This window comes from Myotis lucifugus, unplaced genomic scaffold (assembly GCF_000147115.1).
Source record: "Myotis lucifugus unplaced genomic scaffold, Myoluc2.0 scaffold_454, whole genome shotgun sequence".
Lineage (NCBI taxonomy): Eukaryota > Metazoa > Chordata > Mammalia > Chiroptera > Vespertilionidae > Myotis > Myotis lucifugus.
In genome coordinates, this window is record NW_005871502.1 from 413,325 (window position 1) to 439,203 (window position 25,879).

At 56.4% G+C, this 25,879-nt stretch overlaps 1 protein-coding gene across 4 annotated transcripts in view; it reads right to left on the reverse strand.

Annotated features, from left to right (window-relative positions):
- Positions 1 to 3,020: 3,020 nt before the first annotated feature.
- The window catches only part of PAX8 (paired box 8), a 49,385-nt gene continuing 26,526 nt past the window's right edge, over positions 3,021 to 25,879 (reverse strand). Inside the window, exons 3-12 of one of the 4 annotated variants that reach the window (XM_006103013.3) lie at positions 25,329 to 25,494; positions 23,484 to 23,681; positions 22,337 to 22,425; positions 21,977 to 22,102; positions 21,528 to 21,703; positions 17,121 to 17,241; positions 16,525 to 16,731; positions 10,055 to 10,156; positions 4,779 to 4,865; positions 3,021 to 3,209 (exon numbers count right to left, since the gene is read on the reverse strand). In XM_006103013.3, the coding sequence (XP_006103075.1) occupies positions 3,133 to 3,209; positions 4,779 to 4,865; positions 10,055 to 10,156; positions 16,525 to 16,731; positions 17,121 to 17,241; positions 21,528 to 21,703; positions 21,977 to 22,102; positions 22,337 to 22,425; positions 23,484 to 23,681; positions 25,329 to 25,494 (1,349 nt within the window). In that variant the 3' untranslated portion in view covers positions 3,021 to 3,132. The remainder of the gene's footprint in view (positions 3,210 to 4,778; positions 4,866 to 10,054; positions 10,157 to 16,524; positions 16,732 to 17,120; positions 17,242 to 21,527; positions 21,704 to 21,976; positions 22,103 to 22,336; positions 22,426 to 23,483; positions 23,682 to 25,328; positions 25,495 to 25,879) is intronic. The other 3 variants (XM_006103014.2, XM_023744367.1, XM_023744368.1) reach the window with 3 other exon arrangements.

The following is a 25,879-nucleotide window of genomic DNA, read 5'->3' on the forward strand; positions in this document are numbered from 1 at the left end:
ATGGAGGCAGGAAGCCCAACTGCCCCGTCCCCAGCCTGCAGGACAGAGGGTCTCAGCAGCTCCAGCCACCGTGGGAAGATGGGCTCTGCCCCTCCTTGTGGCCCAGGGGGCCTTTGAGCTGCTCTGTCTCCCACTCAGCAGGGGCTGCCTTCCCCACCGGGGCCTCTGTGGGCTGCAGGCCGGCCTGGCCCAGCTGGTACAGGGAGGACAGGGCCCTGAGGAGGGAATGGGGAGCATGAGGGACCAGGGCGAGTGGCCTCAAAGCAGAGGGGCCTGTCCACAGCCGAGAGGGGCTGCTCCCGTGTGCAGGGGCAGGCGAGGTGGGCCCTCCCTGCCGCGGGGATGCCTCGGGCCCATGCTGTTCCCCCAATTCTCCTGCCAACACCCTGCTCAGACAGGCCTTCGGAGAACCAGGGCCCGGCGGTGCCACACAGTCAGCCAGCCCCTCCCTCGGGCCGCTGTGATGCGTCCCCGCCCTCCACACACAGGCCCCATCAGGTGGCTTCCAACTCCGCCCTGCGCCCCCCTGCCCTCCTCACCTTCTCCTCGCATCCTTCTCTACTGCCCTCACGTTCCAGCTTCTCCCAGCAGCACTTCAAGTCGTCTTTCTCCCCCAGGACATCACTGGCTGCACGGTTTGACCACGGAGGGAATATCTGGCCTGCACACCTGGCCCAGCCACACTCACCGGCACCTCAGAGCAGTGTCCTGGGCGCCCAGGTGGCCTCAGAAAGAGGAAGGGTGGCTCAGTCACCATGGCACAAGCACAGCCAAGCCCCTTTGCCACTCGGGGTGGGAGAGAGCTGGCCAGGGCACTGGTGTTTGGATCGCTCTGCAGGCTCCCTGGGTGCCATGCACCCCACAGTGATTCCTGGGTGAGGGTTCACTGTGGCCCCAGAACCAGGTGGGACCTGCCTTAGGGCCTCAGGACCCCAGCGTTTCAGGGTCACCAGGAGTCTCAGGGATACAGGGCTTGGTCCCCCCACCAGGCTCGTGGCCAGAGGGAAGCCGTTATTGAGGACGAGCCTCATCTCAAACCTCCGGGAAGAGATGGGGACCAGTTATTCCCATGGGAACGTCCCCTGGCCCTTGGCTTCCTGATGTCCTCGTTCTTGGTGAGCATCTTGGCCTCTCCTGTCTCCCAGCCCTTGCCCTCCCAGGCTGGAGTCCCTGGATGCTGAGTGTGTGTGCAGGGGGCGGGGGGCGGGGGGGGGGGGAGAAGGGGGGTTGGAATCCTCTTCCATCTGACTCAGCCTCAGGTGCTGTCCTTGCAGCCATCAAGTTCACCATACAGCCCTGCCTCTCTTTCCAGGGTCAATTGGAGAGGGTCCCTGTGGACAGCAGACAGCCCCTGGGGGACCAAGCACCCTGTTGGGACAGAGCCCCTGCAGCCACCATGGTATGTGCCCCCTTGTTCTCTAACGTATCTTAGAAAGAGGTTGTCCCTGCGGGCTCCCTCCCTACTTGTTGGCACTGCCACCCTGTGCCTCTCCATGGCGCCCTGCATCTAGGTCCCTCCAGCACCAGGCAGGGCTCTATGGTGTTGGGTGAACTTGCTGGACTTACGGTAAGAGAACCTGACTGAGCCCACTGCCTCCACGCTTGGATTTCATTCTTCCTGAGCCTCAGTTTGCCCACATGTACAATGGGGCTAACCCCACCTTCACTGATGGGAGGCCTCCTCCCTGTGCCTGGCACAGCAGAGCCCAGTAGATGTCTGCTCACTCCCCTTCCCCGCCCCCCCCCCTCCCCGCTCCCTCATACCACAGGGTCACAGGCTGCTTCTGTGCGCAGCCCTTCCTGGGTCAGCCGCCAGCTTCCCCGCGACACTGGCTTCTGTTAACAACAGCAACCACTTGTGGGGCATCTACCACCGGCCCTGGCCGGGCCGTGTGCTTGTTTTATTCTCGCAGGTACTTGGAGCTGAAGACGTTAAAGTGTGGGATGGGTGTTGTGCCTGTCCTGAAACATGTTAGGGCAGAGGGAGAACCTAAGTCAGGCCTCCTGGGCACCCCAGTCCCCAAAGTGAGTGTCCACTGGGCCTGAGGTTCTCTGGACAAAGCCCACCCCCTCCCCATGCCTCCCAGTCAGCCCCGAAGCCTGGAACGGAGTAATGGTTTATTGAGTCGAGTGGCAATAGTGGCGTCTTTAAAAAAGAAAGAAGCATCGGGGAGAGAAGCCCAACATGGCAGGGAGACACTTCACTGAGAGGCCACAGTCTGGGTGGACAGAGGGAGCGGCGCCCATCAGAGCTGCATGTACAGTATTTACAGTCAGGCCTTGGGCGGGAGCGGCAGGTGCAGAGGGAGCCTGCGTGGCTGGCTGGGGTGGCAGCAGGCCTCCTCGGCTGTGGGGTGTGGGGGGCTTGGGCCGAGGCAGGGCTGATGGGAGGGACACGGGTCTCCAGCAGCTCTGCCTGCCCTGCGCTGGGCCCTTTGGAAAGTCTGTGTCCAGCTGTCAGAGGCTGGTCTCGGGGACGAGCTGCAGGAGGAGAAGCTGGGGCGCTGGTGCATCACAGAGCAGGCAGAGGAGGGCCCCTGGACCGCCAGTGGAGCTTTGGGTTGACTGGGCCCAGCTCTCAGGCTCTCAGCCCGTGGCCCAGGGGGAGGTGCAGGCGGAGCCAAGCAGGCTGGGTCGGGGAGGTGGACAGCAGGAGCCTCAACTCTGGGGCAGCTCTGTGAGTGACCCTCAGGGTGGTTGTGGGGACAGCCTTCCCAGGGCTGCGACGCGTGGGCCTGACGGAACTGCTAACAGCCCAGGAGCGACGGCTAGCGCATGTTGATGGCGGAGCCTCAGAGGCGCCTGGGCCCTTCAGCTCCCTGTGGGCCGCCTGCCATCCCCTCAAGCTCGCTGCTCCTCTGCTCCCCGCATTCCTCCAGTTTTGCGTGTTTCGGGGTGCGACGTCCCTCCCTGGGACTCCGCCTCACGGAGGAATCCCGGAGGACAGTCTGGCCTTCTGCAAAGTCATCCTGTCTTTCACGGTTCATTAGGTCAACCACACAGGAGTGCGACCTGCGCGCGGACTTGTGATTGTTTTCGTGTAATAAATAAAGATTCCTTTCTGTGACTCTCTGCGGGCGCCCCCGACCCGGTCCTCCTGCTGCTCCTTCGCTCCCACTGTCCCCATGGCGACTACAGGTGGTCAAAGGCCGTGGCGGTGGTGGGCGGCGCGCTCGGCCTCGATGTGGAACTGTAATAATATGGGGAACCTGGACACGTCAGAAAAATAACAACAACACGGCTGGTCAGAGGGGGAAATTGCACCGCAGCCGCCCTGGCATCTGCTAACCTTTAAGACAGCGCAGGTTAATCATTTACCCCCGGGCCTATCTGATCATCAAAGATTAACTCCTCTCCGCCTGTTTCCTCCTTCTCTGACCTCACCTTTGAGTTTCTGGCCAGAAGGAGAAGGTGGCTCCTTGTCCCTCCCCCCATGATCACTGTGACCTTCAACGCCCTTGTTTCAGGGAGAGAGAGCAACAGAGAGCAGGTACGCACACCGGGGGATCATCAGGGTCTCCCCAGCTTTGCCCAAACTGTGCGAGGCCATAGAATCTTCCTCTTCCAAATCGGAGGGATTAAACATTTTGACTGGTTGTCCTGGCCAATGTTTCCCGGTGGTTAGAGCGTCGGTCCAGGCACCAAAGGGCCGTGGGTTCACTTCCTGGGCAAGGGCACGTGCCTGGGTTGCAGGTTCGATTCCCTGCCCCAGTCAGGGAGTATGTGGGAGGCAACCAACCATTGTCTCTCTCACATCAAAATCAATAGGGAGAAGGTCCTCGGGTGAGGATTAACAACAACAAAACCTCTGACAGGTCAATGGGGGCTGTGCGTTTTGGGGGACCTCCATGGGGAGGCTCTGTGGGAAGGTGACTGGCCCTTAGCCCCTCTGGCTAAACTGAGCAGAGTTGAATCATCTGATACCCACCCCCCCCCCCCACCCCACCCCCCGCTAGTCCCTTCTGGAAAGCCAGGAGGTAACGGGAGGAGAGGGGGGTCTCGAGAACGGTCGCCCTGCCAGGCCTGCGATGACGCCCATGGGGTCAGCCACGCTCGCACCACTGCCCCTCTCTGGCCCAGGTTGGTCCGAGGTCATCACTCAGGGAGACTGAGTGAGTTTCCTCAAGTTCCCCTCTTATGGGGCGTGTTTCCTGAAAAGCTTCTCCACGCAGCACAGGCCCGAGGGCGAGAGGGGTGGGGAGCAGCCCGCAGGTCACTCTCTGGACCTGGATTCTAAGGCTTCACATCTCCAGCCAACTTCCGGGACTGGGTGGAACAGAGGACTTCTGTGCAGGGCCTGCTGAGCACTGTGAGCCACCTCCATGCCTAATGTGGGCAACAGGGCAGCGCTCGGTGCCATCGGCGTGCTCCCAGGCAGGGGCAGCGGGAGCTCTGTGGCCAGCCCAGCAGTGTTAGTGCTGCTGGACTGTGAGCCCCCGAAGGCGGGGCATCCACTCTGCGGCTCCTTAATCCGCCCGGCCCTCCCTGAGCCCTGGATCCTCAAAAGAAAGATCTCAGAGACATGGCCTTGGGCAGCAGGAGAGAGATGGGCAGGGAAGTCTCCCTCCCCACCCCCCACCCCCCACCCCCGCCCTGCCTTCTTGCCCCAAAGACCTGGCCACAGCCTGGCACACTGCCTTCCCGCTCGAGATATGAGTAACACCTGTCTCCCCAGGCCCTGGTCTAACCTGGGCCTCCCAGGTTTGAGATGACTTTGGCGCAGCCTTGTACCCCACCTGCCCTGCACGCAGAGGGCCTGGGCGGCCCCGGGGACTTACTCAGCAAGCTGGAGTTGGGGAAGCGCCAGGCCTCGCTGTAGGAGGAGTAGGGGGTGTGGCCGTAGGCATTGCCAGAGTATTCGCTTCCTGTGGGAGACACACAGTGAGAGGTGGGGTGCAGCACCCACATGGGGCTGGGGTCGGGGAGAAGGGTGTGCAGGGCTGGCACTGGGCGAGCCCTGGGAGGTGGAACCAGGGCAGGACAGTGGCAGCTCAGAAGGCCCCTCCCTTGGGGGCCCTCAGTCGGTGTCATTTGGAGCAGTGTCCTTTCCCTGGACACTGGGGCCCCACCCTGACAAGCTGTCCCTCAAGGAACTGCATAGGCCAGTGATGGCGAACCTATGACACGCGTGTCAGAGGTGACACGCGAACTCATTTTTTTGGTTGATTTTTCTTTGTTAAATGGCATTTAAATATATAAAATAAATATCAAAAATATAAGTCTTTGTTTTACTATGGTTGCAAATATCAAAAAATTTCTATATGTGACACGGCACCAGAGTTCAGTTAGGGTTTTTCAAAATGCTGACACGCTGAGCTCAAAAGGTTCACCATCACTGGCACAGGCGGTTGTTCCCATTATGCCCATTTTCCAGGTGAAGAACCAAGGCCTAGGGATTTGCATATGCTCACACAGCCAGAGGGTTTGGGAGCTGTGACTCCTCCGCCCAGCTTCTAACCACTTCTACTACTGCCCAGACCTGTGAGGGGCTTCTCCAGGCAGGTCAATGGGGAGAGGGAGGGAGGGAGGGAGAGAGAGAGAGGGAGGGAAGGAAGAAGGGAGGGGAAGGAAAAAGCAAAGGGAAAAAAAAGAAAGCTAAGAAAGTATCTAATCCAACCATCATTTCCCAGATGAAAAAACTACTATGCAGAGAGGGAAAGACATTAGCCCTCAGCCACATGTGCACTGAAGGCCTGCACCAGAACCAGCCCCAGTGCCTACTCTAGCTCTTTCTTGCACCCCACAATGTGAACTGCTCTGTTTACTGCTGCTGTAGCCAAGACATCCTGGGTTCACTGCACCCAGTGAGGAAGCCGATTCAACCCTGGTGACACAGCAAGGGCCCCGTGCCTCTACCCCACCCCACCCAGTGCCGATACTGCTGGCGCTAAGGGACAAGGAAGAGAAGTGGAAAATGCAGCGTGCTTGCCCTCTCGTCTTGTCACTTATGCATTCATGCACTCACACACGTATGCACTCACTGAACTCATGTCTGCCGAGCACCCATCTGCTTCAGTTCCTGCTGCAGAGGGGACGGGCCTTGGAAGGTGGTACAGCGTCCTCCCTCTACCAGATCTGTCCATGCCCCTGCACCCACGACAGGCCAGCCATCCTCTTTGCTCTGCATCCCACCCCACTCATCACTGCAAGGACTTGATCCTTACAATGGATCCCTTCTCCTTTCTGCTTCATCGGTTCTCCCCTTCTAATCCATCACCCCCTTCAGCCAGCAAACATGCTCTGTTTTCTTTTCTTTAAAAATCCTCTTCCTACTCCACATCCCTCTCCAGCTCCCAGCCCCTCTCCTGCTCCCTGGTCTTTGCCTTCACCGCTGCATTCCCCTCCAATCAGACTGACCCCTCCTATCCTCACTGCCTCTACCCAATCATCCTAGTGGTCACTTCTGTCTACCACTCCTTAACTCTCAGCCGCCTTGGACTCATCCACCAACCCCTCTCTCGGGGGAGGGGGTGGGGTGGGGTCTGTCCTGACCCACTGCCTCTCCACCACAGTCTCCTTCTGGTTCCTTCTCTGTGAGACTCTAAATGTGAGAGCCCAGGCATGAATGTGGTGAACCTCTGTGAATTTCCATCCACCTTCTCTTTCCCGTGATCTTGTCTAATCCTTGGCATTAAATTACAGCTCTGAGCAATGGCTGAAATGTATGCCCTCATCAGGATGGTTTGCTGACTTCAGACATTTATTGTACCTACTGACTTACTCAACTGGTACCGAGGAGGTGTCTCAGTCATAATCTGGCGCCACAGGACTCTTGATTTCCACCTGCCACATGCTCTACCTCTTCCTCTCTTAGTCTCCCCCATGCGTACTTGCCACCACCATCCAGGAAGTTTTCCAAGCCCCAAGCCTAGGGGTGTCTGAACCCCTACAACCACTTCACCAGAAAGTGTTGCTGGCTCTATATGTCTTGAGTATCTCTCTTCTCCTCCTTCACTGCTGCCTCCCCAATCCAAGGCCACTGCTTGAACCGCAATTGCCCCTGGTCTCTGCTGCCTCTTTTGAATGCCCACAACCAGTTCCCCAGCAGCCTGAGTACTCTTAAAATTTGACCCAAGCCACTGCCAACATCTCACGGTGGAGTCCTTTCCCGCTCACTCACACCCTCTATCTGTGTGCGACCACAGTCCCTGCCCTGGGGCCTTTGCACTTTGAACACCTCAGAGAGGCTTTCCTGCTCTCCCCATCTAAAGTAGTATATCCTTTCCCTGTGGCTTTGTATCACATCATCCCATTTTGTTCTCTTTACAGTACTTGCTGTCTATTCATTTGTTGGCTTGTTTTCTGTACTTTTTTCTTCACTATTAGGTTGTAAACTCCATAAATAGAGAGACTGGTCTTATTCATTGCTATATCCTCAGCATCTTATGCCACAGATCCTCAACCAGTATTTGTTCAGTGAAAAAGTAGTGGATGGATGTATGGTTGAAAGGGTGGATGATGGAAGAATAATAGATAATGGAAAGATGGATAGATGAAAGGATGGATGTATGGAAGAATGAATGGAAGAATGGAAGGATGAAGGGATGAAAGCATGGATGAATGGATGGATGGCTGGATGGCTGGATGGATGGATGGATGGATGGATAGATGGATAAATAAATAGCTGGAAAGATGAAAGGGTAGATTGATAGAAAGAATAGATGGATGGATGGAAGGAAGAATATATAGGAAGATAGAAGAATGAATGAGAAGATACGTGTATGTATGGGAAAATGTGTGTAAAGGTGAATGGAAGGAAAGATGGATGGATGGATGGATGGATGGATGGATGGATCAAACTATCTCTGGAGCTGTTGGTTCAGCTCCAGAACTGGTGTGAGCATCATTAAACATGTTAATGGGGCAGGGTCAACAACAACAATTAGGAGGCAAAATAAGAGAAGTCTGAGTCCTGTCCTGTTCCTATGTTGTTCTCTGACATGGTGTCCTGATTTCTGGATGGTGGGAGGCAGTGTGGTGTGGTGACAGAGCCCTAAATTTGAAATCAAAATACCTGTTTTTGAACAACTCAGCCACTTAGTATGGCTATAACCCTGAGCACACCACTTTGCTTTTCTAAGCGTGTTTCCTTATCTTTATAAAGCTAGGATAATACCAGCTTCCAAGGCTCATGGTAAGGATAAATGAGAAATAAAGTTATATCTAAGAATGGCCAGGCACACAGAAGTACAGAATAAGTAATCTCTTGTTTCTTCCACAACTGATTGAAGACTGTCATTAACATGCCTTGCTTGAAGCACTTATTGTTTACATAGCACATAGTAGGTGCTTAATGAAGGTTTATTGATTTTAATGGAAGGAATCCTCATTGTCCTTGGGAGATTGTGGACACTGGTAAGAGATGAACAAGTAATTTTCCTACCAAAAAATTCACCACGGAGTTCCTAGGAACCAGGTGAAACAATGAAATAGCACTGCATTTTCTGAAGATCAGATTTGCATGTAACTTATTGGGAGCCAACCCACCATCCACTGAACAAAGCCAGGCCCCTCCCTTCCAGTGCACTTGCAGTGGATGCTGTGGTTGTGCTATTTTTTTGTCCACAACACCCACGCGGGATGAGGTCTTTCTGGAAAAAACCTGGGGCCTTTGATGAGAGGCCCAAGCTTTCCAGCTACCTCCAGGTCAGACTCTGGGCCCCAGGAGCCCCTTGCCCTGGGCATGCCCCCGGGATGATTCATAATTAAGAGAAAAGACTGGGCTTTATGTTTCCTCCTCTAAGCAGGAGGCCGGAGAAGGTGGAGAGGTTGGATGGGGGTTGGGGGAGCCGACTGGAGCCTGGGATTTTGATTGAGAGGCCCCATTATCCACACTCTTAAAAAAATAACCGAATCTTTTCCTTTTTTATCTTGACCAATCTCATTTCACGCTCCAGAAGAGGAAGGGAGGGAGGGAGGGAGTCCGGGGCCAGGAGGGAGAGAGGAGTGAGTATTCTGTATTTTCAACGCTGCATTAAGCACATCGCCACGGTAACCAGTCAGCAACAAGTGCCAGCTCAGCAGGTTCCCAGGGAGCATAGAGCCTGCTTCCCTCCCTCACTTCTCCCTCCCTTCCCTCTGCCCAGGAGAGCCCAGCCCCCTGCCTCACACAGGGCACCAGGGTGGGTGACTGGCAAAGACAACCCTGCCAGGGGGCAGGAAAGCAGGCCTGGTGAAGGCACTGTCTCTGGGGTCAGGCCAGGGCATCTGGCCCAGGGGTGGCATGGGGATCGCAGAGGCCCTGATTCAGCCCCTTCCAGAAGCTCCAGGTCCTCAGGCCTCTGGGCAGTGAAAATGTTCTATCCTATCCTTCCCATCCTTCCTTTATGGTCCCTGAGAGACGCCTGCCAAAAGAGACTCTCCTTGTCCTCCTCACGTGTCCAGGCCTTGACACCCTGGGTCACCGTTGGGTGATGACTGCACTGGTAGACAAAGAAACCTAATGACTGGCAGGCAGGATTCCAGGGCAGCTCAAATGACAATGGAGAAATGCTCCCAGCTATCTCACACTCTACAGTACCTTCCGAATATCTAGAACTCGGGTCCCACCCATACAGGGTTGAGTGGGTGTGGCGTATGAAGATGGCTATACTTCAACCATCATCGTCATCATCATCATCATCATCATCATCATAGTCATCATCATCATCGTCATCCCTACACCACTCATATTCAGATGTTACAGAATGGTACACTGAGATTCACTCGTTAAATAACTGGGAGACCAGGAGTTATTGGAAGGCTAGGCTTATGTTTAGCTGCCAATGTTTTGCAGCCCCACCTGGGCTCCCTGAATGGAAGGACCAAGTGGTAGAGCACCAGTCTGCCTCAGCCCCTCCCTTTTCATCACCATGGGTGATGTAGGAGGATCTGAGAAGGAGGAGGCAGAGTTGGGGAGCAGTAAGAAGCCAGGACTGCACTGAAGTCTCTCCTCCAGACTTTCAAGAGATGCACCCTTCGGTCCCTCCCCCAGTGCCCTTCAAGGAGTCTTGCTCCTCCTTTGGCCAACACTTCCTCTTGGCAATGCTCCCCCTCCTGTGCGGCGTCCCCTTACCTGCCACCATGCCTGCGATGGCAGAGGAGGCATAGCTGCCCTGTCCACTGGTGGGGATGTGGGGTGGGTATCCGGGCAGCGTGGGCCCCACCATCTCTCGCCCTGGAAAAACACAGGAAGGAGTCCTCAGTTGGGCCACGGGAGGCCGCTGTACTTACCATCTTGCTTCCTGGAGAATCACTGAGGCTTCCCTCCTGCCACGCCCACTTGCTCTCAGGCCATTCTCCAATCCACTTCCTCCCTCCTCTCTCCTCTGCAGCCCCCAGGCTCCACCATGAAGGGGGCACTGCTGTGGCTGTCCTGCATCATTCCCTGCTCTTCAGGGATTTTGTTTCCGTGAATCTCATTCATCGATAACTATCATGTATTGGAGGGAGGCTGGGGCTTTGTCTTCTGGGCCCTGGTTTCTCCTACCGCATTCAGGACAGCTGGCCTAAATGAATGCGTTAGAGGTCACTGGACTCAGAGCTCACACCCTTTCAGCCCCAGCTCTGAGTACAACCAAGAACAAGGCCCTACCTAGGGTGGCAGAGGTGTGGCCTGCTGGCCCATTACTATCCTTTTTTGAACCCATGCAGATATTACTAATCAATCACTGCAATCTTTTTTCACTGAGCCAGAGGGAGGTCCTCCTCTTCCTGCCTGACAGATGGACACAGCCTATCAGAGTTACAAGGGACAGGAAACCTACTGGCTATCCCCAACCACAAAGGGGACATGGACTGAGATGTATTAAACATTTACACATGACCACCAACCCCACATCTGTTGATCCCATTCCTGAAAAAACATTTTCAGCAAAACAGACACTCTTCTCTTTGTTAGTCTATAATTGTGGGTAGTGCCCCTGCCCTGGTGACACCGAGACAGCTCAGCCCTGATTTCCCTGGCTCCCCCTGTCCTGTACATCAGGAAGTCGAACCTTCCCTTTCGGTCTCCGCCTGACCTCTGAGTTTCTTTCCATCTGCACCTGTGCCCACAGATGCACGCCCCTCCACCCATCACTCCTTTTTATGACCTGCAGGCCCAGGTCAGACCCCTTCAGGGATTCCTGGCAAGGTGACGACACATGCTGGCCGGCCCAGTTAGGACCACTGTCCCCGCATACTTATTAGTAATGCCCATCTCACTTCCAAAATGCCGAGCTTGAAGGATGAATTACTTGGTCATTGGGGCTCTTGCTGATGCTTCAGTGCAGCACTGCTGACATTTAGGCATTTAGGATTGGTTAATCTTTGTTTGGGGCCATCCGCTGCCTTATAGGATATTCGGGACCATCCCAGGCCTTTACCCACTGGATGCCAGTAGCAGCTTCCTCCCAGTGTGACAACCAGAAATGTCTCCAAATATTGCCATACATCCCCTGGTTGCAAAATTGCCTCTGGCCGAGGGACACTGTGTTAGGCTGGGACCATTTTACCCAATGCCTCTGCCTCTTCACACGGAGGCTGATTTTTCTCCTAGGACTTACATGGCCCCTGTGAGGGGCCCCTGTGAGGTTGGCCCCTGTCGACCAACTTACTAAGTCTATCCCCTCCCGACACTGCCCGTCCAACTTCCCTCCCGTCGGTCCCTGTAGGACCTTCATACCTCAGCCCTTCAGGGGGTGCCTGGTAGTGATGGAAGGAAGGTATATCCACGGAACTCTATAAATTGTCAAAACCACAGTGACCAACTTCTCCTCACCTCTCTTTCTGGAGAGTCCCTGAAGGCAAGTTTTTCATTCAACAAATACTTATGAATGAATCTGATGGACTAGGCAGCTTTCTGACTACTCGGGGACACAGCAGAAAACAAGAATGCTCAATTAGCAAGGCCAAGATGGGGCACAGACTAGGCTGGGCATGGGGAGCCACCCTTAAGGGGTCAACAAACAGTGCCAGGCCTACTGGATGTCAGGAATCCGAGGACCTCGCTTCTTATCCTGCTTCAGTGGCTCCTATTCCAAGTGCCCTTAGACCAGCCGCCCATGTGCCCCAAGCCTCAGTTCCTTCACATGCAAAATGGGAGGAAAAGAAGAGAAGCTCTATGCACCTCATCACTATCACTATCTTATCACTGTTGCTATGATGTCATCTGTGTCATCCAGAGCCAGGGTCTCGTGCAACAGGCAAACACTGGTTAGTGCCATGAACACATTCTACAAGTTGTTATATGTCAAAGGAACCCGAATAGAATCAATCCCATTTGAAATGAGTTATCGGTGAGACCGTGAATGTGCTGATAAAAATAAACACCGCCCCTAATTTGTTTGACCTTCAGTACAATGTCCGGCTGTGAGTGGTGCTGGGCCAAACAGAGTGGAGCCCACTGGGATTCCACAGATGGGTCCAGTGCGCTTGACTCAGGGCCTGAACAAGTGAGGCGTTGGAAATGTTGGTGAGGAAAAAGGAATGTTAGCATATTTACAGGTAGCGGGAGGAGGATGCAGAAGCTATATGGAAGTACAGTCTTATCTTTCTTCCAAGACTGCAATATGGTCAGACTCAGCCCTCAGCCCTTGGACCAAGCACCTGGCCAGGAACCCAGGAGAGAGGAGAGATGTGCCGTCTGTAAGGGCAGGAGGAGTACAGAGGGTGGGCAGGTGGCCTGAGTAAGAGAGTGATGGGAGAGAGGTGGCTGGTTCAGACCTGATGCCTTCTCTCTTCCTATTTCCCTTACTTCCTCCAGTCAAGGGGGGAGGGAACGGGGTCTAGGTCTAGGTCAGGTTGTGGCTGAGGAGTATGTTCCTTAATTTCTCTGAACTGCATCTTCCCGTCTGTCTCATGAGGAGCTGGGTTGGATGAGAGATGGTGAAGTGGATTCGCCTCACTTCTTCATTGCCTGCCTGGGGCTTCCTGGTGCACTGTGTTGAGGACTCAGGATTCTCAGTCTTGGCTCGCAGGCCACCTATTTGCAGGGCTGGCCTAGGCACTGTCCAGGGATGCTCCTTCCCCCTGCCCTTGTCCTGTCCTTTCTATCTCCTGACCCTGCTGCTTCTTGGGCAATTCGGTGAGCAGAGCACCAGGGCACATACTCCTCTTAAGCCACAACTTAATTCAGTCATAACTGCTCCCTGCATCCCATCCCATGAAAACTAGCCCCCAAATTGCTTTTGGAAACGGAATCAATAAGTTTCAAGATTTTAATCTTTGTTTCTCCTTAGTCGCCTAATTTCCTCCCAGTGAGGCAGAGATTTCTGAACCGAATGCTGGAGCAGACCCCACTTGGCCTCCTCCCAGGACCTTGGCCTCTGTGACAAACCAGTAAGACTCTCTTCAGTGCAGTCCTCTCCCAGACTATGGTTCCATAAACTTTTCCAGCAGTCCCACAAAACTCTGCCTTAATTCCTTAAACTCGTGGTTTTTTCCCCAAAGCCAAGAACCTCACAACCTTCTTAGAGATGAAACCGGGGAAGCCGTGAGGTGAGGCCCTCCATCACAACCTCACCATGCCCTTCTTTTCATCCACTATTTACTTTTAAGGCTCTTCACCCTAAATTTACCTGTGGTTTGTAATTTTATCTCCTCTGCACTCACACATCCTTCCAATGTGGTCTTATTTTTAAGAAGTTGGCGTAGGCACGGGCCCACACTGACTTGCTGTGAAGTGGGGTTCTATAAGAAAACGCCAGCACCCCGGATATATTGGTGAATCTTGTAAATATGGGTAGGATCAGGGTGAGAAACATGGTGTGGAGGAATTCAGAGGGCAGAGGTGCTTTCAGACCATTTTATTTGCCCCTTTGATGTCTGCCCTCTACGGGACCCTTTTAGTTCCTTATCTTGTTCTGATAGCAAGGAGAATTTATGGCGATCCAGAAATCTCTCTGGCAGGACTAAATATAATTTTGTACAAAAGGATGGAGGCGGGTAATGGACTCTTTGATGATAAAACCAAACTCAGAGCCTTCTGACCAGCGGAGCTGGAGTGAGCCCTGGAGCAGCCAGGACCAGGCGCCTCCACATCGGTCCTGTCGAGAGTGCCGGGACCCCAGCTGGGGCACCTGAGGGCACTGGGGGAGTAAGGGGCAATCCTACGTCCCCTGATGCTGTTTCGTTCTTGGCTGGTTTAGGGAGAAGCTGAGAGCCAGAAGGACAGCGAGAGCCTCTGGGCTGGGTAGGGAGGAACCTGGGGAGACTGTGAAGCAGGCAAAGGGTGCAGGAGGCAGCAGGGGGTCCTCGGGAGCCTCAGAGGGGGAGGGCCCATGTAGGTGGGGCTGAGCCTCCCTCCTGGCCCCTCGGTCCTGCCTCCTTTCCTTCCTTTCAAATTCACCTCTTCTTCCCTCGAATAGGTTTCTAGACTCCCACCGTCAAGATCCTTCTGCTGACCTCCCACCCTTCCTCTCTCTGCGTGACCTCCTGGTCTGTTCACCGTGGTTCAGCCACATGGTAGATGTTTAGGTCTGATCTGGACCAGGGCCCATATGTGGACATTCTCTCAGGAGCTCCAACACCCGGGGTCTGGCGTGGACACCAGCTATCAAAGGCCTTGTGCCCAGGCCACAGGGCTGGCCCAGCTCTGTAAGCTTCCTACTCTTGACAGCCTGCCTGGACCCAGTCCTTTGATCTTGGGCACCGCCTGCTCTTCTCCAAGCTCCCGGACGGGTGGGCTGGGCCCTTCAGTCAGCCATCAGCCTTCCCGGGGATCATACCCTGCACCCCAGCCCACCTGGCCCTGGCCCAGGGCCACCAGCCTGAAGGACACATCAAAGCTGTGCATGGGCTGCCTGAATGGACCCAGGTCACTGCCACCAGCTGCTCCACCCAGGGTGCATGTCCCACAGCTGGTTTTAGAGTGGGCATGTCACTAAACTGAGAGCTGAAAGGAGTTGGAAGGTCCCTGATCTGATTGTGTGTTGACAGGGGTGCTTAAAGCCCCAACAAGGTGACAGGGAGGGGAGAAAGTGTGGGGCTTTGGGGCACAGGGTTTCCCTGGGCTGTCCAGCTCCACTCTGTACCGACACTGACACCCGCTGTGCTCTGAGACATCTGTCCTTCCCTCGCTTGCGGGTCCTGCTCCCCCTCCTCATGGCCTCGTCCACACCCTCATCCCTCACCTGCCTCACTGTTCACATGAGAGGGGCAGGCTGGGAAGGCAGACTCTTCTCCTCCCCCTCTCTCCTCCCTCCCACCCCATTTTCTCCGGCTGACATCATCCTACCCAGCTCACGATTTCTCTCCTTTCATCACTTTGGTCAAAACAAATGACCCATCTCCGCTGACTTCACCCTCTTTTGAAATTCTGAAGTCTGAGTCAACATTTTCTCCCTTGCTTCCCACACACTGGCTTCCTTTATTAACCCTTCACCTCTGTGCCCACCTCCTCTGAGATGACCTCCCTCCTCAGAGGTGCTGGGGGAACTCCCCGTTCCCCACGCAGAGGGGAGAGGCCTTAGAAGGGAGGGTGGAGACCACGGCTCCCTCAGAGGTGGAGACCCTGCTCTTCTCTTCGTGAGCAGTGGTTCCCAAGTCCAAGGGCGCTCGGGCAGAGCGGGGCTGCAAGCAGGGCCACTCCGCAGTGGTCTGGCTGGGACCTGACTTCCAGAGAAGCTTTCATTTCCAGAGAGAGTTGCGAGGCCCCGGCATGTTTGGAAACCACTGGTCAGAGGGGCCGCCCCCGTCTGCTCCCCCATGCGCTCTGGTTCAACGCCTGGGCCACACCTAGAACAGCCCTTGGCTGCGGTCACCCTTCGGTGCCTGAGTACTGTTACGGGACCTGCCATCTTCACTCCATCACAGGCCTTCTCTGCCCAAGCCCACTGCCTCGCTCTCCCTGTGCCCCTCAGGCCCTGGCCGGCCGCCCATGGCCTTCTGCCAGGGAGACCCCGCCCTGCAGGGGTCTGAGCAGGGGCACAAGGGGTGAGCCCTCACCTGCCAGCACCACGATCCTATCCAGGGCCCCCACCGGCCCTGCTCTGGGCCTGCCTCCCTCAGTGTCAGGACTGCTCCAGCCGCCCGGCCCCGGTGCTCTGGCTTTGAGGAGAGGAGACTGAGGTGTGAGTCCTCCAAGGGTGACACCGTGAGGCACGCACGACCGGAGCTCCACTGTGGAGACCCGACTGTGGCTGGTCCTTTGTCTTTAGAAATTTGATCTGGAAATTGGCTCCAAAATCCAATGACTTTTTTCCTTCAGAGCTTTATCAATTTTTTCCTTCTTTTTTGTTTTTTTTCCCCCAGACCAAGTGTTCAGCAGAGCGCCTGGTTCCTGGCCTAGGGTCCCTGCTTTTCCACGGGGCCTCGAGGTTCTGGGAAAGCTGCCAAGCACCCCATTCCAGGCACCCCCAGAGTACCCGCCCCCCATGGCCTGACTTTGCTGCGTGGAGACCCACTTACTGGTACCTCCAACAGTGGGCGGAGGGATTCGGAAAGAGGTTAATGGTGGACAGGACTGAGGACCAGAGAGGGGACTGGACCCCTTGGAACCAGGGGACTGGCCCTGGGCCCCTCCCACCCCCACGAAGGCTGCAGGCCCGGCCCTCCCTGTCATACCTGAGAGGAGGGCCTGGCCCGCGAGCTGCCCGTACACTGAGGCAGCGTGGGGAAAGGCATTGAAGGGCGGGACCGAGGCTCCCGCGGGGACCCCAGAGCCGACTTGCTGCAGGTCCAAAAAGGCGGAGCTAGATAAAGAGGAAGGGGTGGAGCTAGAACTGGACACCTCGGGGCTTTCCTGCTTTATGGCGAAGGGTGAGTGAGGATCTGCCGGGGAGGGAGACAAGGAGAGAGGGTGAGATGATGGTGGGAGCATGCACAACAAGCCATGAGATGGGGGTGCAGGCCCGGGGTGGCTGGGCTGGTGCTCCTGGAGCTGAGAGGCGGGAGCAGCTCTGCTCTGCTGTGCCCCCACCAGTGTGCAGAGGGCTGGAGTGCCCGCCTCTCCACAGTGCACAGCAGGCAGAGGAGGGGCTGAGCAGAGAGGGTAGGACCCTCCTGACCCACCAGGAGGCCCAGCCAGCAGAGCCCTCTCCTCTCCACGTCTAGGGCCCTAACACCTTCCTCCTCATGCTAGCTTTGCCCTGCTTTCGCCTGCCCTCCAGCCCAACCTGGCAGCCAGGGCCACATGGCTCAGGAGATTCTGGGCATCCTACCTGTCACCACGGGGTAGGTCTGGTGAGTCGAGAGGTTGCGCCCCAAGGGTGTGTTGGAAGGGGTCAGGGTGGCCTTCCCGTCGTCCAGGGTGCTGTTGAGCAGGGGCAGCGGGTAGAGGCCCTGGGGAACAAAGAAGAGTCGGCACAGAGGCCCCTGGGGCAAGCCTTACCTGCAGCTGTCTCTGCTCCTCGACTCCACTTAGCGTGTTTAATGGCTTCTCATTCCTGACGCACAGCCCTGCTGTTCTCTTACCCAGGCTCCCGGCTCCCCCTCTGCCGTGGCTCTTGGCCTGTGAGCAGGCACAGGCTGGAGCGTCTCCTTCCCAGGACCTCCCCCAGGCCGGCGGGTCCCTTCCCTCGCCTGCTCACAGGATGCGAACTCACGGAGGACAAGATGCAGGTGGAGCTTCAGCCCACAGGACCGTGTGGGACCATTTTTTCCTCCCAGAGAGGAAATGCGAGCGCGAAAGGTCAGGGAGCCTGTCACACTCGCACACGGGGCAGAGCCAGGATTAAACCCAAGGGGCCTGGCTGCAGTGCCATGCCGCCAGCCGCTGCCCTGGACTGGTTAACAGCATCGCCACATCTCACATCTGCCAAGAGCTTTGCCGCTGTTATCCGGGTCCACGCCCCTGGCAGCCCTGTGACGTGGGCAAGCAACACTGTGCCTGCTTTCTGTGCCGAGAGCCTGAAGCCCGGAGGCCCTTACGAAACAGGGACCACGCTGGGGACACCGGCCCCGACCAGGTGCTCTCCTGCGGTCACTGGGCAGCCGTGGTCCCCACCAGATCAGGTGGATCTCCTTTCTCCTCTCCACATCCAAGCAAATAGAAATGTCCAGATCCAGCCTGAAGGTGACACTTGGGTTAATTCTGTCTCTTTAGCAGTACCTGAGTTTTTTTGTTTGTTTGTTTGTTTTTTAAATATATTTTATTGATTTTTTACAGAGAGGAAGGGAGAGAGATAGAGAGTTAGAAACATCGATGAGAGAGAAACATCGATCAGCTGCCTCCCGCACATCTCCTACTGGGGATGTGCCCGCAACCCAGGTACATGCCCTTGACCGGAATCGAACCTGGGACCCTTCAGTTCACAGGCCGACGCTCTATCCACTGAGCCAAACCGGTTTCGGCCCTGGGTTTTTTTTTTTTTACTAAGAGCTCAGGTCAGACTCCCCCCAGACTCCACCTACACAAGCAGGGCCATCTCCTAAGGCACTCCCTCCAGAAAGAGGTTGTTCAATTCAAGGCTGCACACACCGCCCCCACTGGGACCCCTCCCACCAGAGGACGAGGCAGCACACACAGTGCACCCTGTTCCCCACACACGTCACTAACACTATATGCAAAGCTGAGCTCAAGCTCTGGCTGGTGTGGCTGTTGGTTGGGGGTTGCCCCATGCACCAAAGGGTTGCTGGTTCGATTCCAGGTCTGGGCACACGCCCAGGTTGCCGGCTTGACCCCTAATAGGGAGCGTGTGGGAGGCAGCTGATCCATGTTCTGCTCTCACATCCATGTTTCTCTCTTACCCTCTCTTTTCCTCTCTCTCCCTTCCTCTCTCTGTAAAAAAAAAAAAAAAATCCATTTAAAAATCTTTATTAAAAAAAACTCAAGGATCACTTCCTGGTTACATAATAGTCCACTAAGGCAATCACTTCCGGTGACTTCCATGGAGCTGGCGCTAAGGAGCTGCAGCACCTTCCGGGTGCGTGCCGGGCCCTTCTGGAGGCCACAAGGGCTCCGTTACCGTCAGAGCAATTACCGACTCAGTGGTGCTCTGGTCCCCTGCCTCCGAGGGCCCATGCCTATGTGGGTGGAGATGCTTACCGCACAGCTTAGCAAAACTGAACAAAATACCTAATTTCTAGAGAGGGTGAGGCAAGTTTAAAATGCCTTTGAATGTGTTGGTTCCATACCAAAATACCTATTGAAATCTATAGCTGCTCTAAAATCCAGGAAACTTAGTGGAAAAAAACAAAACAAAAAAAACAAAATCCCAAACCTATCTAGCCAGCTACTTTGGTGCTGTCGCACAGGATGGCTTACATATCCCAGAGATGACTGGTTTCTCACACGGCCTTAACTTGAACGGGGGTGCGGAGCGGTACGATGCTTTAGAACAGTGGTTCTCAACCTTCCTAATGCCACGACCCTTTAATACAGTTCCTCATGTTGTGGTGACCCCCAACCATAAAATTATTTTCGTTGCTACTTCATAACTGTAATTTTGCTCCTGTTATGTATCGTAATGTAAATATCTGATATGCAGGGTGTATTTTCATTGTTACAAATTGAACATAATTAAAGCATAGTGACTAATCACGAAAACAATATGTAATTATATATGTGTTTTCCGATGGTCTTAGGCGACCCCTGTGAAAGGGTCGTTCGACCCCCAAAGGGGTCGCGACCCACAGGTTGAGAACCGCTGCTTTAGAACGTGGCGAGCCCTGCTTCCGCACCGCCAGCCAGGCAGCTGCTGGGTCCTGGCCCTTTGGAGCCTTGATTTGTGTCACCTGTGCGGCAGGGGCAGCAGGCTCTGAGGCTGAGGTCAGGATCGAGGTGTTACATACACCGATGGAGCACTCAGCGAAAGTGTCTGGGGACAGCGCGTGCTCTGTACAGACTTATCACAGGCAGTGTTATTCCCCATATCTGAGAGTAGGAGCTGCCAAGTTCTCGGTCCCTGTCACCCTACCATTATTCCCTCCTGTTAATCGGTTTTCCGTGCACTTGATACAGAGGAACAAGGGCCGCAGAGACTCCTAACTACGCCTGGCACTGAAACACGCTTCTGCCCAACACTCTCCCCCGTGTTGCTTTTCCAGAAAAGACAGCGTATTTGCCCCACCCTCAGGCCAGGTGTGAGGACCTGGCTTCTGTCGGCTGCCAGGACCGTGCCAGGTGAGAGAGCACGGCTGCTTCTCTGGCAGCATCGGCAGCCACCAAGGGCGGGAAAGGCCCCCTCACCAGGCTGGGCTCTCGGGGGGCTCAGGAATGGGGGGGAGGTTCTGCACCCCAGCGGGTGCCCAGGGCCTCAGCGACGGGGCTCTTTCCCTCTTCCGGGATGGCTGGTGCTTGCACGCTGGGCTGTGCAGGCCCCTGTGAGCAGGGCGAGCTCCCACTGCTGCACCCCACTCCCTCCAGAGCCGTGTGCTGGCTCGATGAGCACCCAGCCCTGTCCCCAGGTCTGCTGACAGCCAGCTTTCTCTGCACCCCTCGTGGCTACCATGGCCCAGGCTGATAAAATCGCTGACGCAGATTGCCTGCCCAGCTGCAGGTGCTGGCACAGGCCCAGCTGCCCAGACGGCCACTGGCAAGGGTTCAGCTGATTGGTGGCATCCTCACCGTTGTCCTGCTTCACTCCTAGACCCTGATAGCGTGAGCAAAGACGGGGGGCAGACACCACCCTGAAACCCCTTAGCTGGCTAACTGCCTGGGTCGGGGGGAGACGTGGGCTATTGACAGACAGAAGCGGTCAGAGGCAGCGCCTGGCAGCTGTGTCAGAGTGTGACACGTTGCTGGCCCCGGGAGACTGGGCTGTGGCGGCCACCCTCACAGAAGCCAGCCCACGCACTATAAACTCTGCTTTCTGAGCACTTGCAGCCAGTTGCCTGCATTTCTCAACTCCCTCACCCAACCCGCCTTTACTGAGCATCTATTCTAACGGCACGCGCTCGGGGGTGGGGACTTTATAAGGTGCTCGAAGAGGCTGCCCACTGTGTCCTTACACCTCTGCCCACTGGACAGCTCTGACGCCGCGGGAGAAGTGACGAGGAGTGGCAGGTGAGGTGCAGAAGCCCAGGAGGGAGAGAGGACACACACCTGGGGGAGGGGAGGACTCATGGGCAAAGTGATGCTTGAGCTGAGTCCTAATGGCCGGCGGTATTTTTCCAGGCAGAGGCGTGGGAGGAAAGGCATTCGCAGGGAGGCACAGGGTGTGCCAGAGCAGAGAGGTGTGAACGAGAGTGCACGCTCGGGGGCGTGAGTAATGCAGGGTCATGGGGTGTGCAGGCGTGAGTGGCCGGAGTGGGACTGGAAGTGCTGGTTGAGGTCACAGGGGGAAGGCTTCGGGCTGCAGCTCTAGAGCTGTGGGACCCGACCCTGTGGTCTGGGAGGCACTGCGGGCAGGGGGGGGGGGTGGCACGGCCTGGCTGTGGCTCCTGGGAGAGGGCTGAGCTCAGTGTGGATGAGGGAAGCAGACAAGAGGGCTGGGAGGAGGAGGAGGAAGTGCCAGCATTGGTGAAACAGCAGGTGTTTGGGGCTTGGAGCTGCATGAAGCTCCTGCCCCAAGCGATCAAAGCAACTTCTGGCTGCTCTGGTGGCAGGACTGCAGGCAGATCACGGGTCTGCAGAGACGCACCCTGCTGGGCCCCAGCCCACCCAGTCCCCTCCACTCCCATCTCACCTGCTCGCTTTTGGTGTGGCCGGGGGAGGCATAGGCCTCCGGGTAGTGCTGCCGCTCGAAGGGGCACTCAAGGGGCTCGAGGTGGTGCTGGCTGAAGGCGTCCGTGCGGAGGTGCTTGCGGGGCCCGCTGCTGCTGCTCTGGGAGTCGATGCTCAGCCGGCAGCTGTCCTGGTCACCTGGGGTCCCCGGGCAGGAAGAAAGCTCTCAGGGGACCCATCTACCCATCCCCAGGCCCGAGTGGAGGAGCAGACTGAGCTGCAGAGGCGGGAAGGACCCAGGTCCCAGGCCTCCGGGCCTCAGGGCTGTGGCCGCTCAGAGATAGACCACGTGCTACAGGCCAATAGTTGCCAAAACAACACATTCCTGGGCCCAAGGGGGCTCTGGCCCATCGGAGCCTGAGCAAACTGCCCTCCTGCACCCCGACCTACCCTCCGTGCCCCCACACTCACTGTCATCCATCTTCCTCTTGCTGTCGCTGCCGGGCTGGGCGATCCCCAGCAGCCCATTGATGGAGTAGGTGGAGCCCAGAGAGTCAGACTGGGGTGACTCCGGGGGCGTCACGGCCGAGCTGGGGACTACAGCACGAGAGGGACAGGGTCAGGATGGGGGAGGGACACCCCTGAGCGCCCCTGCCCCACCACGGAGTCAGGCCTCATGCTGTGCTTCCTAAATAGCTCCTGGCTGGTTCCAGGGAGCCCACAAGGCTTTGTCCCCTGGAAGGGCCGAGTCCACACGGGGGGTGTGAGCCGTGTGTATGCAGATGGGCACCTGTGTGCAGGGGAGTGTGCCTGCGGCCCCTCCACACTCACTCAGCGTGTGTCCTGGGCTCAGGGACTTGGTGGCCACGCAGCTGTCCATGGGGAGATTGAATGGTTGCTGCACTTTGGTCCGGATGATTCTGTAAGGAAGGGAAGCAAGACGGGTAGAGAGAAGAGGAGGAAACATGACCGGCGGCTGCCCCAGGTCCAGTTGCCTTTCTGAAATCCCACTTGGTGACTTAAAAGCACCTCACACACAACCTGTCCACATCGAACCCACGACCGTACTCCTCACACTTGGTCCTTCCCGGTGTTCCCTGGCCACCCATCCGCTCTTGACCTTTCTATTCTCTCCTCCCTATTGCAGGCAGGCCAGACCTTCTGAATGCAAGCCCGCCTGCTGCTTAAAACTGCCAAGAGCTCCTCATTGCTCAAGGGTCAGAGGCAAGAACACGTAGCCCGGCCCCTACCCTCTCAAGGGCACCCTTTGCTGACAGCTGCTTCCTGCTCCCCTCCTATCTACTGGCTTTCTTCCAGCTTCTTGTATAAGATCCTGCTAGCCACAGGGCCTTTGCATGTGCTGTCTCAGAGCTCTTCTCACTCCATTTCTAAGCTAGTTAACTCTATTCATTGCTTCTTACTCAGGGGCATCTCACAACCTTCCCATACCAAGTCACCCCCGCGATAGCTCACATACCCGCTTTAGAGCTGCACTTTTACAATTGTTCCTGTGGGTGCTTGAATAGTGTGTCTTCCTACTAGACTATAAGCTCTACCAGGACAAGGACTTTGTGCCCCCAGGGCCTAGCACATAACAATGAGTTATGTGTGTATGAATGAATCAATGAGTGAGTGAGCCAATGACTGATTAATGTAGTGAGTGAATAACTAACTGAATGGCTAAACAAATGAGTGATTATCTGAATGAGGGCCAAGTTAGGGTTCTTGTGGCTTAAGAAAGGATCAATTCAAGAAGGAGATTGTCTTATTCAATGAAAAATGATGGTGTGTAAGGAAGGACAGCCAGGAAGGGAGTGGGGATGCCTGTGGCCGAGGAGGTGAGGAGGTGAGATGCCAGCCCTGTGCCTGGGGCTTCCTGCCTGACTCCAGGCCCTTCCCAGCTCTGCTCCGTGAGCCAGGGCCTTCCTCAGGTCTCTCCCATGACCCCCGAGACCCCTGGCTGCTGCCGGCCGCTCACCTGTTGATGGAGCTGACACTGGGCACAGTGTCGTTGTCACAGACGCCCTCAGCCAGGAGCCGATCTCGGATCTCCCAGGCAAACATGGTGGGGTTCTGTCGCTTGTAGTCCCCGATCTTCTCCACCACCTTGGGGGTGGCCACCTTGGGCTTGGAGCCACCTATCACCCCAGGCCGGATGCTGCCAGTCTCGTAGTACCTACTCCAATAGACAACCCGAAGATTACCCAGTCGGCAGGTGAGTCTCTGGGCGTGGACTTAACCAGAGACCCTTGTCCCCCTGAGGCTTCTGGGAAGGGGCCCAGCGTCGCATGTGCCCCCAAGGCTGGCCTCAAACGCTGGGCCCTCCAGTGCTGTTTCCCCCGCATGGGCAGGTTTGTGCTGCCGCCTGGCCACTCTGCTGAGGACCTCACCCCCGGACCCCTGGATCCCTGGACCCCTGGACCCCTGGACCCCTGGACCCCTGGCTCGTCCCTTGTCTCTCCCTCTGGCTGGTATGAGTACCTGCCGGGCCACCCCGGGGGCCTACAGATTCCTCTCTAAGAACAGGAATGCGGGCTCCAGTAGGTTCCCTGTGAGTCACAGCTCACAGTGGTGCGTCCTTGTCCGGCTCTGCTGGCTGCAGCATGACTCACTCTTCTCCCTGGCGACCCTGGTTTCGCCCTCCCCAGGAGGCCAGCTAGGTCACTGAGCCCTCTGCCCCATCCGCTGGTTCACCTTTGCTCCCCATCCTACCCCCCACCCCCACCCCCCTTTGGGCACTGTTTTCTACCAGGTTTCAGGGTTCAGGTAGAAGCCGCTCCTCACGATCTCTAGAATCCCAGCCTTGCCTGGGTGTCTGGCCATGTCCCCTCCTTACACTGAGCCTGCGCCCCTCTCCTCCTCTCCCTTCACCCCAACCAGCTGCATTCGCAGGTCAATGACCTACATCAGGATACCGCCTCCTCCTTGTTCTGGAAACTCTCTGGTCTCTTCTGCCATGAAATGACATCTGCCCTTTGAACTCTGTCTGTTGCCACCATCCAGGGACCACCTCCTCTCTGGGGTGCTTGGCCCATCCTGGGGTCCCCTCTCCTGACTCTGAAGGGGCCACACTCTTCCCTGACAACGTCAGCCTGGAGGCCAGAGCTTCCCACTGTTTGGTGACGGGTCCTTTGCCTCTAAACCAGAGCTTCCCCCAGAGTCCACTTGTGGGTCAGGAAGGGAGGCAGCTCCCCGCTGATGGGAAGCTCCCCACCCTCTGCCTCTGCACTTGGAGAGGAGTGGCCCTCCAGGCAGTCAGCCTGGATGTACAGCTTTGCTGTCCTGGCTTCTCCTGAACCCCTGGGCAGTGATTTCAACTCTGGCTTTAGAATCATGCGAGGGCCCGAAATCATGCCAAACCTGGGCCCTGCCTCTAACATTCTGCCTTAACAGGCGTGGGCTGGGCCTAGAACTGGACTATTTTTTAAATTAAAGTTTCCCCAGGCAGGTCACCTGGTCATCTCATAAAGCTCACAGCATCCAGGCCTGGCTGCCTGAGAGGGTGAGGCCCAGGGGTTGACCTTGGAAGCCACCTCTGAGGGCGTGCCCCTTCCCTAGCGGCTCCATCTCCCTGGGTCTCAGTGGGCAAGGCCCTTTGGGGAAGAGTCTCCTGCTGTAGGAGTGAGAAGCCTTTGGAAAATGAGACACATCAAGGAGAAAAGGAGGAGGCAGACACCAAAGGCGGGAGAAACGGAAGGAAAGAAGGGCGGGAGCAGCCTCTGGGGAGCGGGGAGCCCGGGTCCCTGGGAGGGAGGGGCTGTGAGCCTGGCGGGTGCAGAGGCCGCCCTGCCGGAGGGTGGTGGGTGGTGAATTTCGTGCTTACCTGCCAAGAATCTTGCTGACACAACCATGGCTGACGCGAAGCTGGCGGGAGATGTCACAGGGCCTCACGCCCTGGTGGGCCAGGTCCACGATGCGCTGACGCACCACTTCGGGCAGGGGTCTGCCGTTCACGAAGGCCCCGCCCAGCTGGTTCAGCCCTCCATGGCCTGGGAAGACAAGAAATAGTCCCAACACAGTGGTCAGGGCCAGGCAGCAGCCGGTTCACTCAGAGCCTCCCCACCCATTCAAACACACATGGACTTCGTGCCCACTACATGGCGGGCACTGTACCAGGCCCTGGGGATGCCGGGGGAATGAGGCAGGTGTGGCCTCTGCTCTTGCCTTGCCAGGTTTATTAAAGTGCGACCAAGACTGCCCACGGCCCGTAAACATTCCTCACGACCACTGCTGGGGCCAGGGACATGCAGGAGGTATGGACCCTGGAGGGGACCAACCTCAGGCTCAGGGCACCGAGAAGGGCTCCTGGAGAAGTCTAAATTGTGAGTGGAGATGCAAAGAGAGGAAGGAGAAAGCCATTCCGGGCGGTGGAAT